At 34.6% G+C, this 19,240-nt stretch overlaps 2 protein-coding genes and 1 non-coding gene across 4 annotated transcripts in view; all 3 read right to left on the reverse strand.

Annotated features, from left to right (window-relative positions):
* Positions 1 to 80: 80 nt before the first annotated feature.
* LOC106124472 (filaggrin-2-like) lies at positions 81 to 2,106 on the reverse strand. Its single transcript, NM_001312521.1, is given in 2 exon segments — positions 81 to 1,919; positions 2,035 to 2,106. Coding segments are annotated over 2 exon segments (1,707 nt in total). The 5' UTR covers positions 2,105 to 2,106; the 3' UTR covers positions 81 to 282.
* Positions 2,107 to 4,681: 2,575 nt separating this feature from the next.
* TRNAL-UAG (transfer RNA leucine (anticodon UAG)) lies at positions 4,682 to 4,761 on the reverse strand. The gene has a single exon. It is a non-coding gene; the product is annotated as a tRNA-Leu (tRNA).
* Positions 4,762 to 7,723: 2,962 nt separating this feature from the next.
* Sdc (Syndecan) overlaps positions 7,724 to 19,240 on the reverse strand; it is a 182,415-nt gene continuing 170,898 nt past the window's right edge. Inside the window, exons 2-5 of one of the 2 annotated variants that reach the window (XM_013321129.1) lie at positions 11,399 to 11,576; positions 9,556 to 9,683; positions 9,058 to 9,184; positions 7,724 to 8,855 (exon numbers count right to left, since the gene is read on the reverse strand). In XM_013321129.1, the coding sequence (XP_013176583.1) occupies positions 8,683 to 8,855; positions 9,058 to 9,184; positions 9,556 to 9,683; positions 11,399 to 11,576 (606 nt within the window). In that variant the 3' untranslated portion in view covers positions 7,724 to 8,682. Of the gene's footprint in view, positions 8,856 to 9,057; positions 9,185 to 9,555; positions 9,684 to 11,194; positions 11,577 to 19,240 lie in introns of both variants that reach the window. The other variant, XM_013321128.1, reaches the window with a different exon arrangement.

A 19,240-nucleotide genomic window follows, 5' to 3' on the forward strand; every position in this document is an offset into this window, starting at 1 on the left:
GATGGATGCGGGATAAATACATGACTATATGTGTATTTCAAAAATGTTATAAGGATATTATTTCACATTAAAAGAGTTTGTTAAAAAATGAAAACTTTATTATTTTATGCTCTTAACATGAACACATGATCGATTAGCAATAAGACTAAAACATGGCATTATTGACAATAACTTAATTTAATTCTAATAAATGCAAGAAATGTTGCAAAAACATCAAGACAAGTAAACGATTGTCATTTAAGTCGTCTTGAAGTGATCGCTTTGTGGGTACAAGTCGCTTATTCACAAACTCTGCGCGTTGGCGATAGCAGACCCGTAGCCGTTGGTGTTAGCGGATGTATTGACGACCCTGAAGGCGGTGTGCACGCCCTGAGCCCTCGCCGAGGACATGGCGTGACCAGAACCCGAAGACTGGGCGTTGGCGATTGTCTGAGATCCAGGGAAGTTTGGTACGTAGGACATTACGTTAGAACTGCTTGATCCGTTACCATTAACGTTTGAGACAGCCGAATTGTAACCCAAACCATTGCTGTTAGCAGCTGAGTTCGCGTAACCTGCACCATTAACATTGGCATTTGAGGTCACCGAGCCATATCCTAGGTGATTGACGTTGGCGGAAGATTTGGCAGAACCGTGACCTGAGTTGGCAACGGTGTTCACGGAACCGTATCTATCATTGGCAATGGAATGCGCATATCCAGCACCGTTCACGTCAGCGGTTGACTGCACGGGTCCATAGGGTCCTTGCGAGCTAGCTGCAGAGTTAGCGGTACCGTAACCCTGAGAGTTGGCCACGGACTGCACGTAGCCTGCGTCCTGAACATTAGGGATCAATTGCACCACCCCATAACCCTGGTTAGGAGAATAAGAAGGCACTTGTCCCACAGTATTAGCAACCCTGTGTGGGAACCCATGGCCATCAGTACTGGCAACCGCGTTGGCGGAGTTAAGTCCATCGGTGGCACTAGATGTGGCGCTTCCAAGTCCATGTGCATTAGCAGAAGTAGTAATAGGGTTCTGCCCGTAGTTATTGACGGACGGAATGGAATGTCCCGCTCCGTTGGCGTTAGCGTTTGCAATGACCGATCCATGACCAATAGTTTGAGCTGATGACTGAGCAATTCCAGGTCCGGATTGACTTTGAGCATGTACATTTGCAACATTGGATGGTGTACCATAAAGGGTTCCGAATTGCCATTTCACTCCTTTTTTGCTTGTCGTTTTAGTAAAACCAGTTCCTTGCGCCTGTTGGACGTTAGCACTCGCTGACGACCCATGGCCCAGGGTGTTAGCTGATGTAACGACCGAGTTCCCTGAAGCTTGCTTTACAGAAGAGGAGGCTGAACCTTGAGCACCGTTCACTTGACTTTCCGCCGAGGTGGTGCCGAGACTGTTCTGTGTTTTCGATGTGGCTGAACTCAATCCGTTGCCTTGAGTTTGAGCGGATGTTACAGTCGATTCGTGACCGTTGTTCACGGTTGACATTGCAGAACCGAATCCGTGGCCGTTGACGTTAGTGTTAGATGTGACTCCATATGAACCGGTGCCTTGGCTTTGGGCAGAGGATTTCGCCGAACCAGAGCCATAGTTGGTAGCGGAGGATGTGGCGAACTCATTATTACCATGGACGACGGCAGATGACTGCGCCGTTGTTGGTATTACGTATCCCACACCTGGTGGTGCTTCAAAGTTTTGGTACGACACTACGGTAGCCGGCGGTGGAATGGGGAAATATTGTCCGTTATGCGCCGAAGCTACGGCGGCAGTGTTACCGGGAAATTCGTAAGCCTCCGCTTGGGTGATTGCGTTTCCTGGATATACTTCGGCGAACCCATGTCCCGGAGGGAACTGTATGTCAATGACATTTGGTAAATTTGCGGCATCGATAGGGTAATTGCGTCCTTCGCGGTAGATTACACCTGTAAAAAAATAATGATTTGAATTTATTAACTTAATGATGTAAAAATTACTTAATGATTACTTGATATTCAAGATCTTGTATTAAAATATTCTAGGAATGGAATTCCATCTTACCGTTTATTAGGACCGGGGTGGATTGGCAGAGAGCGAAGCACGTCAGTGTGACTATGAACTTGGCCGCCATGTTGGAGCTAATACACGACAGCCGAGGTCTGAATGAAGTGATACAGTGAGAGCATTTCTCTCAGCTTATATACTTAAATCGAGCGTCCACCACTACGGACGGAGGTTTGGCCTAAAAGTCATGAACTTCACCCAGAAAAGTCGCCGATCGCTCGTAAATATTAGTGATGGGTTACGGTAGTTTTACATCTGATTTGAGTGAATGCTCTCATATTTTTTTTTAGTGTCGATGTCGATATGAGATGTAAGTTTTGCGGCAAGTTTCGTGTGATGTGCGGCGAGTGCACTGACCCGCGAATACATCGCTATATCGAGCAAAAAATATCAAACAACGAAATGTTGTCGTTTATGTCCTTGCCTTGAGTTCTTCTAAGAAGGTATAAAGTAACTGCAACTCTGGCGTGTGAATTACGTATTTTGAATGTAACAGTTAAAAAAGATCTTACAGTTACATAACTGTTGAATGTGGTGGATAAGTTTTTCCCGATTCTTTTTTTTATTTTTAACCACAATCTTTCATTTGATTTTCGAATCGCATTAGGTTAAGGGTTCTAGTAAGAATCAGGTCTACGTACTCGTTTGAGCGTCGTATTCGAAAGATTTCTTTTAAATCCTGTTTGTTTAGTAAGTATCTGGATCCTGGTTTATAGCGATAGATAAAAATAAAATCATAATTTACGACCATCAAAATATAACGGTCAACTTTCAAAATCATTAAATGCATTTTCTATGTCGATCGACTTTTAGCTAATTAAAATTTGCCTGTCTGAATTAATTTCCATAACAGTAAAAACTAATGTCATCTTCCTTAGCAACAACTTTATCTCGTAAAATGTTTGTTGATGGCGGATACACTTCAAACTGCTTAAGGCAACAATATTCATAATTTTGTTTTACTCGATTCGGACTGATTGAATTAGGATGTTACTTTTTTTTTATATCACAAGGTGGCAAACGAGCGAGCGGCCACCTGAAATCCCTGCAATAGCGAAGTGACCGTTGCTCATAGACATTCGCAATTGCATATGTGTTGCCTACCTTTAATCGACGGAGGAGAGGATGCACAGAAAGAAAATATTTTCCCTTTCCATGCATCCTCTCATCCGGAAAGTCCACTTCCACTTGCCATCCTTTCCTTATAAGAAAAAGGTGGGAAGGGAAAGAGGACTAATTTTGGCCTCCGGGACGCACACTCATCAGACGAAACGCGGAATTGTTTCCACTTTCCGCCTGTCTTCTATGTGGTCGTGGTATTTCACCGGGCGAGCCGGACCGATTTGTGCGAAGATGTTAAAGCGGGCTCAACCACTGTTAAAAACTGTTACTTATATTATGTTGTGTTTAAAATTAATTTGTCTGTGATATTTAATAACTATAAACAGATTCGGTCAATTAGTCGAAAAATAACTAAGTTTTCTCTTTTCATTCTCAATTACTTTAACGAGGACCCTAGGTCTTCCTTAATGCTTGCAACCAATCGACAAATGGCCCAATTTCGTCATTCGCATCGCCTTGTTCGTCTCTTAATTTAGAATAGCATTACACTTCTCAAGTCAAAGATGCATTCCTTAAAGTATAATATGTTGTAGTCGAAAAAATTCGCGAGTGTTCTACTAGGTCGTGTACGTCATGATTAGAACACGCCGGATTTTGATCTGATAATATAAGATCAGGGTTGTCACAACGTCAGTTTTTCAGGTTTTTATTTCTGTCAGTAACTTTCCACAGCCAAAACAATGCAAAAATCATTGCATTAATTCTTCTCTCATTCTCACGATATGTGTAGTAATTTAATTATTTTTCAAATAAATTAAGCCTACTTCAGCCTGGTTAAAAACAAATTTAAAATGTAATTCCAAATCTTTTAACACCGAAAAGATCAAGAAATTTCTTAAATTTATTTAAAAAAAATATTTGACAGCCCTGGATAGTTTCTTTAAAATTATAGTTGTTGATTTATTATCTGTACCATTTAGCGTAGACCAACTTGATTTATGAGTACAGCATTAATTAATATTTTGATTTGATCTCACGAGCGCGAAAGTAGTGATAGTTTTATGTCATTTTTTGCGGTGAAATGGAGCCTTATTAATTTTATTTGGGGCAATAATATATTTCAAATACACTTCGACCGTTCTTTTAAAACGTGTTCTTTCTTCAAAATATACAATTGTTAAGTCTGTATACACATTATTAATTTAAATTACAGAATTATAAATTGTTTGCGAAGGACCAACTTGCAACAACTTTTTTAAAACTCAATTTAACTTTCTTAATATCAGATTGAGATAAACAGTTCAGATGTTAACAATGATAATATGAGGTGTTAACTTTTTATGTCGTCATTCGAGAGATTTTATCGTCCCTTTGTGTCATTTTAACGATAACTTAACTAAAAATACTTATACATATGCCGCAAACCTGTGTGCGCAAAGATGAAGATAGGATTCCAACTATCTATACCGTATTGAAAAAACAAATTAAATTATTTTTTCATTTTTGATATTTACTGTGAATCAATTTCAATAAAGTAAATGTATTTTGTAAAAATATGTGTAAGAAGGAATCTAAAAAGATTTGACAGCGGTGGGATTCGAACCCACGCCCTTTCGGACTGGTGCCTAAAACCAGCGCCTTAGACCACTCGGCCACGCTGCCTTATGATGCAATTGATGAAATAATTATATAAAACAGGTGTAAAAATTTAAAGTTAAAATCCCTTTACAGCGTTCGAATTATCTCATCAAAATTGCGCAAAACCACACAAGTGCGCAGAATTGATATTATAATTATGGAAAAACAACCAGGTTAAAAAAATTGAGAAAGAATTTGGTATCTTATATAAATAATAAATAAATAAAAATAAAATGTAAAATGAACCAAAACAGTTCTATATTACAATAAATATTTATAAATTGAACAGCTACAAACAGAAAATACTTAATTGGTAACAGCGCCATCTAGCTCTAGATATTCGCGAGAGTTTACATAATCTGTTTTTTTGTTAAACAACAGACTTTTATTAATAGTCCAGTGATTTATAATGTAAATAACTATTAAATGTAATACTACTACTTTACATTTTAAACTTACGACAAGTTATTATAACAACTTTATTCTGGAATTCCACCAATAGATGGCATGGCATGCTCAAAAATGTAATTTTATTAAAAACTGAAATGTAATTTGCTCAATTTCGTCGAATTTGATAATCTGATATTTTATATATTATTTATAAAAGCAGTACTTTTGTAAACGATCGACAGCTGCTAATAAACAAAGAAGTACTAGAATATTGAAAATGATAACTTGTTGTTAAGGACAGAGTAAACAGTTTAGGTACAGATTTCATAAGTATAATAATGTAAGTTTAGCTGTCTCCTTCAGTAAGGTTACTTTTATCTTTGGTTTCTGCGATCAAAATCTCTGCATAGAACATATCGTCATCCCTGTCATTATCTTTCACAAAAGGAAGAAAACAATATGTTTTAAGCGGTTATTTTGGTCTCAGAAAGATAGATTACTCTTACCATATTAAATCGATTCGTAGGCGTAATAAATAAAACAACAGATTGTTCATGATGACCTTGTATATTTACCTATACGTAAAGGAGCATTATTTACAAGGTGGACACCGATTTATGCCTACCCTACTTCTAGACTTTTCATAATATAAACAGACATAAGTGAACGAAAACATTTATGTGTACAAACAAAATAGGATGAAGGGCTTATTTCATCAATATAACACTGTGTAAGGAACTCGCTGTGTAAGTCTATGATGAATAAATTCAAATTTGTATAAGATAAAATTTTTGACCAGGAATTAAATGATAATTTGTAATTTACAATAAATAAAAATTATATACAGAATAATTATCAAAATTCATAATTTAAAATAAATCAAAACTTGCAGTCATATTTATTTTGTGCCACTTTTTTATAGGAATTGTGTTTTAAATAAAATATAGATAAAATAAGCCCCAAAAAATCTTTATTTTTTTATAAAACTTACAAAGTACAGTCAATGAAACAATTTGATTGACAAATTGATAGCTGCGTTTGACTGTACAATTCACGTCCGCTGTATTGCCCAAGTGAAAAAAAAAATCATTAAAAAGTGTTCACAAATTCCTTCTTACCTAAATTTACCATAAGTTATACTAATTAAATTACTTATGACAATTAAATATTACATACAACGTTCAGAAAAAAGTTTATTATAAATGTTAATCATATTTGTGACATGAATGAGGTTATGTTTTTTGTCAAAGATTATGTCACTTTTGACAGATTAGTTTCATTGGCCACAGATAAATTAAAATATGTACGTCAAAGATTAAAAATAAAATAAAAACTACAGAATGGTTATTATCTGTGTTAGCAGAGAAATCTCGATGTTTTTCAAAATATGATTAATAAAGTTAATTTGATTTTTCTGAATAATCTTTAGCTATTATAAAGCCGGATATATTACTGTTAGGATTTTAGTAAACTTAAATACATATAAACTATACGGAGTTATCTTTGATTATTTTTGGTTATAAGATAATTTTAAATTACGCGGTTTTAGTACTAAAAGTTTTTACAGTAACAATATACAGATCTTATCCTAGTGAGCGTTCAAATGGATTGTTATGACGGAATTTCTTACTACCGAAGTTAAGTATTTTGCGTTTTTTTTTGCATTTAAACTGTACTTATCGTTTAGACGCAATGTAATTTATCTTCAGAATTCGTTCGTTAGTAAGTAATCTAGTCATAACAATTATTAAATGGATATATGAATCCCTTAGGAATGTATTTTTTAATGCAAAATCAATCGAATTCAAATAATAAAAGCCAGTAAACACGTACACAAAAGTGTAAATTTAAAAAGAGTTTTTATAGTTTCGATTTACGTATAAATCCATTAATGATTTAATTCTTATGTTTAACTTTCTAGAAAATTCTATAGATAAATATTAATATATCATTTCAAATAGTTGTATCGATTCAGATATTTTTACAATTATTAGTTAATATTATAAAAAAATGATTAGCGAAAAAAAAACCCAATTTAATGACAACATTAAATTCATTGCCATAATAAAAAATACGTAAAACAGAGTAAATGTTACCACAAATTAAAGTATTAAATAACATTAAACAGTGAAAATGGCACAAAAGTACAAAACAGAATATTCGTTGCACAACCTACAAAAAATATTATTATAATTAAAGTTCATTAAAAATGACGAGAAAAAAATTAACTTATTACAACAAAATTAATCTAAAATTATTCAAATACATGTCCAAATGTTAGTAAAACCCTTAAAAGACAGAGAAGACAAAAAACAAAGAAAAACAATGACGATGTTCTTTGTGTGTTTCCATTGCGGAAACACCTTTATGAAACATGTTGCGTTCTTTCATAGACAATTATAAACACAAATATATTTTTTAAAAAGTGTTTCGGTAATGGTAACAGAAATCTTAGCGACACACATGATTATTAAGAAATTAGAAATAAAGATTAGAAAAATATAGACAAGACAAAGATTGTAAAATAGATTATAAAAAATCTAAAATTCAAACTAATATTATAGTTTTAAAGGAAAAGAGATATGTTAATATTTATATTAATTTAAATATAGCTGCCATATTTCATAGTTTTTAATGCTTGATTTTGTTTCTAGCTATAATAAATAAAAGCTTGAACAAAAAAGTGTGAAAGTTACTCACTGACCCAATTATCTTCAATTTTATTAAAAAAAATCCAATTGGCTTTAAGATTCGAGAAAGTGTTTCCTATCAACACGATTGAAAGTATTTTGGCAGTCTATAAAACTTAAAGTGTAGTAAAACAAATGCTTAATTGATGACTTAGTTAATATTTTGTCAAAACAAAAGAAACAAATAGTGTTAAAGCACCTTAGATTAATTAATTAGTGATGTACTGTCATAGCTTATTGTATTATGTGAAAGCGGGTCATACAAACACATACAATCAATATATTACATAGTACTACATAGATACGTGGGATATGGACGTACCATAGACATTACATTATATGTCTATGAATAAACTACTGCGGTAGCAATGTACAGTTCAAGAAAGCGGATGGCACATTTATTTTTACAGAAAACATTACAAGATCTATTCAGATTCAAATATAGTGATATTATTCATACGTAGATCTTAAACTAGAAACCAATATTAAGATGATATATGATTTTCACCATCGATTAACATTTAGGCTTTCAAGATAGTCGATTGATATAAAATTTGGTCTTGAATACATTCAATTTTGATAAATTCCATTATTATTCGTCCATAATTACAAACAAATTAATGTATCCGATTTGTACATATAGTACAATCCATACACAATAATGTTATAAAATCATTAATTCGTAAATTAAATTTCGTAAGAGACGATCACAGAACAATTTTGGCCACGTCAAAGGTTAAAACAGGATTCAAAATGGCGCGCAACTGTCAAAGAAAAATCAGACAAAAAAATTCCACAGATTAAAAACGTTTTGTTTAATCTGTGGCTGTTAGTAAAGACGTGGCTCGGTTTGTTCTGTGTCGTCTCACGCGTAGAATTCGCGGTTATTGTGGCCTTTGCCGTAGGATGCGGCGGCGGGGCTGCGCTTGGGCTCGTCCAGCGCGTACGAGCCCTCGTCCTTCTTGCGCATGCGATACACTATGAACATCACCACCAGGATGGCGCACAGGAGCCCGACTACCGCTCCGCCGATCACAGCTGGAATTATGAAATATAAGATTATATGTATTATGTATGTAAAGAGTGTTAAGCAACTTCTTACAGAGAAATGTTTTAAAGTTGCAAATATTGAAGTCTTTTTAAAAAAAGTACACCAAATAGTAGATGGCATTTTTGATCACATTGTTTTTCTAACGCACACCCACAGTAAGAACTTTGTTGTTGTAAAGTGGGCACTTACCAGCAAGGATGCCGGGCTGCGCGAAGAAGCTGGTAGCGCGATCCTCAGGTTTGGCGTTCATGATGAAGACGCCGGTGTCAGCCGGCCGCGCCTCCGTCTCGATGTGCGTGCCTGACGGCACCTGGTCCTGTAACATGTACATATTTATAAAACACAAATCGACGTACTTACAGTCTGACCAACATGCGTTCTCTAGCAGTCCCACGCATTAAAATAAAAAAGGAAATATTATACAATACTATTGATTGATTCAGTATTGTTCGCTATCAATTGACTTATACTAAACTATACTAACAGATGTTAGACGAGAGTCCATTCAGGTAGATGACTATTTTTCTATGGTAATTAATTGTCTCTCATATCTCCTTTTTATCAAAAAGTGCGATAAATTTACAACTTTTATCAATGTCGTGAAAGTGCCACAAGATCTGTCTTGCCATTCAGATGTCAATCTGTTTATCAAGCCAGAAAAGTTTGTCTAGGATACAAGTTACTCACGATATCCTGTCCTACGTCCTCTCCGGATATGTTGATGTCAGTGACGTCAGGGCGCGAGGGCTGTTCTCCTCCTGCGCCGTGCGGCTCCCCGCCTGCCTCGCCTGCCTCCTGGCCCTTGAGAATCCGAGCTGGAATTCAACAATACACAATCAGTCACTACATACACAATGAGGAAATATTTCTGTATTTATTTATTGTATTGTTTTTTGTTTCATGTCTGTCATATTTAGTAGATTAGTATATATCCTGAGAAATGTCAATGAAATTAGTGGACACGATAAGTGTTAAAAATTAAGGTTAATTCTAACCTATCAGAACTAAGATAATATTAATATGACTTTGGACATTAGAATTATATAATTAAAAATATAAAAAACCCAATAATATAATAGTGTTAAAATTTGATAATAATATTTCAATATAAAAATGTTTTAATAAATATTTCGACGACGAAGACTCGGGTTAGTAAGTTAGGGCTTTTTGGATATTTTAGGAGAAGGATATGGAGTAAAAACTAACTAATACATATGAATTTGGAATAAAAAAAAACTCTAAAATGTACACCGATACTACAATGATTGTTATCAAGCGCATGAAATGTAACCTGGGTTCATGCTCACTACTTACAATGATAAAATACTTGGATGAATTAGCCTACTATGATTGTAGTTGCATCATGCAAGAATAACGTATTCAGTCGTTTAGTAATTACTAAGCACAGCCCTTAGTGTAAATAGTAAGAGAAATCTAAACTAAAGGACTGTTTAACCAGTAAACGACTTTGTTGTTGATTTTAACCCGTCCAGTGCCACTGATACGCTTTGTCAATTAATAGAAAATCGTGGCATTAAACGTGTTAACAAATACGTCATTTTGTAAATTAACTTCACATTTTTCCATATTGCTCAAGTAATTTAAATTCGGACGTTTTTCTAAATAAAATCATAGGAAGTTGATTTACAAATAAAGATTGTATCGCATTAGTCCGAATTTGAAGTTAGAAAACATTTGAAATACTTATTTGTTACGATGTAAATGATTTGAACTTACCAAGTCCCTCCAATGTCGATTAAAAACAAGAATATTGAACAAAGAAGCAAATATTAATTACAATGTATGGAATTAATATAACACTGACATCCACTTTATAGTACGTGTTAGAGGAAACTAACGCGTTAATTAAAGAATCTAATTAAACATTCAGATTCATGGTGAGTACACTTTGAGGTTAATTATGACATCAATAACCGCTGTATCTCGGACATGAGGCACGTTATTTTGGAATATCTTAATTGTTAATCCTTTTCACACGCTGTTGCCATTGTATTGTTTACAAAGTTCTTAAAAATAATAGTGGTTAAAATATCTACTGGATATTAGAATATTGTTGTAGTACATATTTACTAATTTTTCAAAGCGTATAGTAGTAGCGTCCCTTTCACAAAATCATTCATCAACGCTCTCACTTTTTAAACATTGTTTTTACATTGTTTAATTTGTATTTTGTATCTTTAATCTAAACGTAACCTACTCTACCAACATGGTCTCCTTGCATAGCAAGTTGTACCACCCTCATAATGTTTAAAAAATAAATGAATGTCTAACGCAACAAAACGGGCATGCTCTGGCCTCTACTCACGACTGACTAAATCGGGCTGCTGGACTTTTGGTGTTGGGATCGGAGGTTCTGGGCCCGTCGGGGTCGGGAGGGCGTTGTCCGGCTCAGGAAGGTCCGGATAGTCGGGCGGCGGGGCGGGCGTGCCGGGAGCGGCGGTGGTGCGCGGCGCGAAGTCTTCGTCATCCTCGGGGACTCCGGAGAGAGCGGGGCGGACGGCGCCGTCACCTGAGCCGCGGCCGTCCTCGTCGTCGACGCCGGGACCGGGCCCCCAGCCGGAGCCGGACGCCTCGTCGATGCCTAGGCCGGAGCCGGAGTCATCGTCTATGAACACGTCCCGGTCGGGCGCCGCGCCGTCGTGCTGGATGTGCACCGTTATCTCCGTCGGCTGCGCGCTCACTGTCTCCTGGAAACGTACAAATACATTCTTGAATACATGATTATAAAATACATAATATGTGATGAATCCTGACACTTCAGATAAGAATGTAGAATAGTTATAGTACACATGTTTTGGTTTTGCACATTGATGCAGAATGTTGATTGGAATTGGTTAATGTAGCTTTTATGAACATATTTTATAATGATTATCTAAGGTGAAATGCAGTAAATAGGTAGGTAACAAATTACGTACGTATGAACGTAGTTAAAACCAGTGGATGATAATTTTACCCGTAATTATTCCAAACGCGACCTATTTCCAGAAAGTTCTCACTGACGTCATTAACGCATCGCCCTAAAACACTTCAACTGCACCGAAACGTGACATTTTAACACATGACTGAATAGCGAATATATGCAATATTAGTGACATTTGACGTAGTTTCACGTGTAGATGATGATAAAAGCACAATAATCAAAATTTGAATAAGTCCACGTCATCAATGGGAACGTAGAATGGTGGGGGTATAGATAAAAGGTCACTCACCTCTGCGTGTTTCCTAGACTGATAGAGTTGTACACTGGAAGAGCAGTTTGTTGTATATTACTGATTGGTACTAGAATCTGTTAATATTTTGGAATTACCGCAAATGTGGCAGTGCACTTCGGTTAGCGTAGGTTGTGTAGTGCTCGTGGTGCGATCGATAGGCTTTCACGGAGGTGGGGGGAGGGCGCGGCGCTGACAAGGGAAGTGGGGGAGGGGAGGTACGAGCTTTTCGCATTCCCGGCGGCCGCCAACAGATGCCGGGATGAAAATCGTGGAAGGCTTTCGGTGGAAATGTTTCACGTTTTCTACAGCAGATAGCGCTGTATTCACTTTTAAAAGACCACCTTCTTAAGCTCAAAATTGTATAGAATGAATAATATGACTGATACAGTACAGTTATAAAGCATTCATAATAAATTTGGGCTTTTAGAATAATTTAGAAGGTTTACAAAATTACTAATATTTATTTACTAATTTTACTATCTGTATTTAATGAAAATGTAGGTTTTTTTTTAATAATTTACACGAGAGATATCAGTCATAGAATTTCACATAGTATTTTCTCCTTAATGAACTGAACACTACTATAGAGGTAAAAAAAAATAAAACTTTTATTAAATAAGATATAAAGGGATTTTTATTTGTCGATTTCGTAGGTATTTCACCAAGCAACGATTGCTAAATAGCTTACGGTGGCAATAAAACACATGGAAAGGTGCATTAGGACACATGGGGTGTACAACGTAATAAACACCCGCATATAACGGTGGGGGGTCGATCCTGCCCTACAACGAGTCATTCCGGTCTCGCATTATCCGAGCCCAATAAATAATATTTCTCATTACAGAGGTCGGGCGAGTCGCGATAGCAATCATCCAATAATCAGTATTCGAAACAGGTGCTACCAAAGTGAAGATTTTTTTTTGTTGACGCTACATAAATTTCGACAACGATAATATTTTACGCATAATGTTTACCTCCTTTGAGATGAAAATATACCTCAAACTGTGTCTGTGCGTATACAGATTAATAAAAACATTCTCTTTTCTTAAATATTTTATATAGCTGTCGCCCGGGACTCCGGCCGCGCGTACCAAAAAAAAAAATAGTACCCATCGTGTGCTTCTAGGTCATATTCTACCTCTATGTTAAATTTCAGCGAGATCCATGCAGCCGTTTTGGAGATCTAACAAAAATCCATCCATCCATCTAAACTTTTGCATTTATAATATAGTAACATATCTATCAGTATTTACATACAAATTTTGATATTTTATGTTTGGCTTTCGTTGTCAAAACTTAAAAAAAATATCATCTTTTGCATTCCCTTTTAAAAAATAAAGATAACATAGTTTTTTAATAATCCACGGTAACATCAATCAAAATTTTACTCAGTACATAGCAATTTGTGATTCCGTTTGTAGAATTAATTTCACGGTTCAAAGGCGCTATTCAGTCTCACTGAGGTGTCAAATAGAATGCTCTATTAGTTAGCACTAACGATTTGCATATATGTAGGTCAACTGTTGGTGAAAATTCGGCATTATTTTTTGCATTCAGTATTAAGTATTTAGACATTCCTGATATAAATTAGTCGTTGTGAGTTAATCCTGCTTAAACCATACGTATAACGTGCAAATATTTTATGTTTAATAACTTATTTTTAAGCTATTTCATGTAAATCCAACCCACCCATATCCCATATTAACAAATATAGACAAGAAATGTCTCTTGTATTAATCAAGTCAATGTATCAAAAAAAGAATGTCAATGACCTCTATCCGATACACAGATTTGAACTTTTAAAATACATTTTATTTTAAACATATTTGCTTTTCTAACTCTAGCCATTCGATTTGACAAGTGTAATGTGACAGTAAGGCGCAGTTTTATGCAATTATTATTTGCACTGAAAAAACCCAAAGAATTGGGACTGATGTATCATTTTATAAGTAGATCACTGAGTTTCTAATACTACGTTCCTATTTAAACATCAACTTGACATTGCTTTGGTACTGTGCTAACAACGGAAACGATGGAATTACTCTTGTGTTTGTCGAGTTAATTAAATTAGTTAAGCATATTTGCTCAGTCCTGGCTGTATAGTAAATGATGAGTTATAAAAAGAATGTATAAAAATGATATAAATAGACTTTATATGTCATCGCTGACACATATTACAAACTGAATAGAGTAGTCAGCTTCAAGCTCTGTAAAATGTCTAATTAAATTTACTTCATACGTTATCCTCGAGCAGACTTTTTTACTGATTTTGTAAAGGACATATGTATGTATGCTGTCCGTGTTTACGTTTAAAAGTTAATTAAAGATACAACAAACATTTCTTGGAAGTCATATCTTGTTATTCCACGTTCGTTAAGGTTTCATTATTCAAGAGAAAATCTCACATTTAATAATTCCCCTTTAATACATGTTTGTAAGTTAAACATTTTGCACGCGTCGCCCTCTAAAGCGGCTCAAAAAGTTAAACAAAGCACTTTGCGAGACCTTAAAATATGCGATGAATTCTGAAGTGGGCGCAAAAGGCAACTGTTTAAAATGTACAAAGTTTAATGGAAATCCGTGCCGCTAAGGGAATATTAAGGAAATAATGGGACGTCGAAAACGCGCAGTGCCCATAGGTAAAGGCCCTAGCTTGAGAACGTTGACAACTTGAGTGCGTTGGAAAACTCATTCAACACAACATGTTCTTATGTCGAAGAAAACTACCTTTTCCTATTTATCATCTTATCTTTATATATATATAATTCTTCTGTGAGTGTGTATGTCACTGAACTTCTCTCAAACGACTGGACCGATTTTGATGAAATTTTTTGTGTGTGTTCAAGGGGATCTGGGAATGGTTTAGATTCACAATTTTCATCAAATATTAACTTCATATTAATTTATTCAAATTAAAGACGTGTAGACAGGACAACGTCTGTCGGGTCCGCTAGTCTGTATATAAAACATGTAAACTTTCGTATTTATAATATTAGTAACATGTATATAATAGGAATAAATACGCAAATAAACATACAATCACGTTATGTAAAATTTGACATCAAATAACTCGTTAGAATTTCACGCATAAAATTTTCACATTCAGATGTTTCACAAAACAAAATGGTAACAAGCAAAATTTTGTAACATTCTGTATTCTGAATAAAGTTAATAATTTCAAACATTCATAACTATGTGCGCAGTAGGATGAAGGGAAAGTTAGAAACCAGTTTCCTTTGTTTTTTGATTTTATCCACTCTTTGATCTGTCAGGATAAAGTTAACACAAAACATACAAACCGCTACATTGATTTTCAATATGTACTGACTGTACGTGGCAGTTTTTTTTTAATTTTTAAATTTTCTGTACGTCCCTTTTACTTCCCGCTGCCGTGATTTTCAAGCGGCTTTGTAAAATATAAAATACTAGCTGTCGGCCTCGACTCCGTCCGCGTGGAATTAAAAACAAGTTTAATAAATGATCTATGTGTTCTTCTAGACTATGTTCTACATGTATGCCAAATTTCAGCGAGATCCATGCAGCCGTTTCGGAGATACCTTCAATCAAACATCCATCCATCTAAACATTCGTATTTACATTATCAGTGAGATTGCAAAAATTATTCTTTATTATTTTATTAAATTCCAATGTATTTTTAAATAAACGGTCTGTTTGTAAAGCGACCGCCATTTCACGGGAAACATCTTTCACGGGGAAATTTCAAAACCGAGTGAAAATATTGCTGACATAAAGAGCGAGCGCGATGTCAAAGACGATGTTTTCTTACGAAACAAACGTCGGCGTACGCAAACCGAGCTGGCTCTTAGAAACGACGCCCTTCTTGTCTTCATGAAAGAGCCACGGTGCCAATTGTTGGGTTCTTCCCCTTCCCTCCAATTAGCCGACGTAATGTCACTCTGACGGTTAAAAACGTTTTTGACGTTATCGCTAGCAATTTTCGGCCCCCATTAAGATTGCTCAGTTTCAATTAGTGTGTTTATTATTTAAATTTTCTATTTAAAACATCTTAGTATAAGTTAACTTTTTATAGTGATTTTCGTGTCTTTCTCCAGCTCCTGTATACAACACTTTAACTAGAGTATTCAAAATGTTAATACCTGCATACTATTCGGGAACTAAGTTTGTATGCTAACTGTCCTTTTAACCAAATGCCTTATTAAATTAAACTTTTACATGGAAAACATAATTCCTATTAATTAAATTTAAATCTTAACACTTACTGTATTATAGCGAAGACGCAAGTAAATAAAGAATTCCTATTTATCTAAAACGAGTTGAATAAAGGCGCGACATTGTAATGTCTTCAGGGTCCGCTGGCGCTTTGAAAGACTTACAGAGAGTAGCAAACAATCGTATTCAAGTAGTGTCGAGACGTCCGAGGAAGTGGAGGGGGCAAGAGGGAAGTAGAGGGAAGCGGGAGGACGCGACAACAATGAATGCGCTCAAGCAACGCGGCCCGCGACTCTTCCGCTCCGAGCGCCACTTAATTCACACCTCATTTGCCATTCTAAATACAACTGCATTCCTTTTGTATTTAAGTTCATTTTAAATTGCAGCGAGCAAAGGAACGATGGGCACATTTAACTGAAATCTTTGAATTATTAGTTCATTATTGAAAGAACAAGTGCACGCCCGCCGTCTGGTTGCGATGTTATTTTCTTTGATATATTTTAAGCATTTGTTGTTTATTATTCAATGAATACTTCTTTTGAAAACATTCTGAATTATTTAACGTCCACAATATAAGGAATCGAAAAAAAATATATATTACACCCAGATATCGGATAGTGACACAAGTTTAAGGAGCTATAAAAAGTCCACTTTCATTATAAATATTCGTAGGAATGAATATATTTTATAACATGTAACGAAACTATAACTATAACTATTTAGCAATTGAAAAATATAATAACTTAAAAATAGTATTATTTTGGTAGATTAATTTTAATTTCATTAGTCACTTAATAATCAATATAGAGTTAAGTAATTCAATAATAAGTTTATGTATATATTTTTAAGTTAATATTCGTATGTAATATCAGTGAAAGATTAATTAAACTTTAAAAATTAAGTCGCAATGTCTCTGGAGGAGACCGACCGGTAGAGAAACAATTTATCCGAAGCCGGGTGCGCTAGATTGTAGCAGATATTTTAACTTCTACTCGGTACCCTTGTTCTTTAAATGACATTTTCTCTTGATATTATGTTTTTCTAGTTATAATTTGTTAAGAATATTATTGTTAAATAAAATGTTGAATTAAAAACGCTATTAATTTTTTGGATTTTCTAAGCGTCGTAAGAATACAGACATTTTTTAAGATTTATTTTTTCCTACGTCGTTTTAATAAAGTCGTTATTAATTAGTAAAAAAACATAAATTAATGGATTTAACGTAAAAGAATTTTTGTACAAAGATAAAGAAATGTTTCCGTAGACGTCATAGGAAAACGGGATCGTCTTTTTGATGGGAGCGTAACGAAATTTAATTAGTAGCATTAATTAATAACTTGAAGGGAACGTCCGTCGCAAGCGCTGCTACACAGCGATTGTAATTTTTTCAAGCGCTGTGATTTTTTTTTCGCTGCGAGCACTGTGTTGATTTATGGCGCGATCTTTTGCTCGTAAATCAAAACCTTTACAGCCTGCCTCCGAAACGAGATAGCTTTGAAATCCTTCCGAATGTCTGTTTTAACTCTTTTAATGCTGGTTAAATTTAACGCTTTATTATGCACTAGCTATCGCCCGCGTCCCTGTCTGTGCGGAATAAAATAAAAAAAACTTAATTAGTCGTCTTTGTGTGCTTCCAGGCTGTGTTCCAACTCTGTCTTGGACTAACATCCATTCAAACAATCGCATTTATTATATTAGTAAGATTTGATACGACGAGTAAGCATAGAATTTAGGTCTTTACTTTTTTTAAGTACAAATTTTTTAAGTTATTACTGAGATTAGGTATGCGATCGTCGAGGATAATAAATATACTCTATAATGGATTAAGTTAAGTTAAGTTAGTAACATTGATTATAATATGAGCCTCTATTAGATATTTATCATAGGATTAAAAAGCTCCAGTAAGATCTTGTCTACAGTAATTATAAAGAGGATTTACCCTGATCATTTATTCAAAAGTTATTATATTTTGAACAAATAGGTTTATCGAAGGGCAATATTTCAATTAATTTTATATCTTCTAAATATTAAGCAATATTTTAATATTTTGTTGAATTATTAAAAATATTAGTAGAGCTTTTAACATCTTATAAAAATAATGAGAAATTCTTTCGATATTGTTGAAATTTTTAAAAATTAGACAAATTGCTAGAAAGTCGAGTAGAATTTAGTAAAATATCACGTTTATCTATTTAACGATTGTATTATAATTTAACACTGCAAATACCGTTTAAAAAAGAGAAATTGTCACTAAGGCTTTCTTTAGTGTATTTTTTGTTTAAAAAATCTAGACAGCTTACGTACTAAAACGACTGATTACTTATTAGGTAATGCATATGCAATTGCATATGTCTATGGGCAACGGTCACTTCGTTATTTCAGCCATTTCAGGTGACCGCTCGCTTGTATGCCTACTTATGATATAAAAAAAAATATTACGGACTTCAGAGTAAAATAAAAATATAAGAATTACGGACTTCAGAGTAAAATAAAAAGAAGAAATATAGAGTCAATAGGCACTTACTAAGCTAGCGCGTACCATCTTTCGACCAAATCTCCACTTCACCAGGTGGGATCGTGGTCAAGCGCTAGATTATAAAACGTAAAAATAGAAATTAAATTGTATCATTGGTAAAAACATTGATATACTTACAGAGAATTGTTTGAATTAAATAATGTTTATTAACATATCCGATTCGAATTAATTTGCCTCAATATCTGTTCAATGCAGTTAACTTACTAAATGAAAAAAGTTAAAAACGAATTAATATAATTACGTACATATTACTACTAATTATTTTAAATAGTGGCAGTTAATTAACTTAAAAAAATACGAAAATTACTCATAAGGTAATACGTAGGACTAGGACGTAGGACTACAACTAGTGAGTAGTCTAGTATTGTTAAATTTAACATTAAATGTATTATATATACATTTACATGATCAT

Source organism: Papilio xuthus, unplaced genomic scaffold (assembly GCF_000836235.2).
Source record: "Papilio xuthus unplaced genomic scaffold, Pxut_1.1 DF825946.1, whole genome shotgun sequence".
NCBI lineage: Eukaryota > Metazoa > Arthropoda > Insecta > Lepidoptera > Papilionidae > Papilio > Papilio xuthus.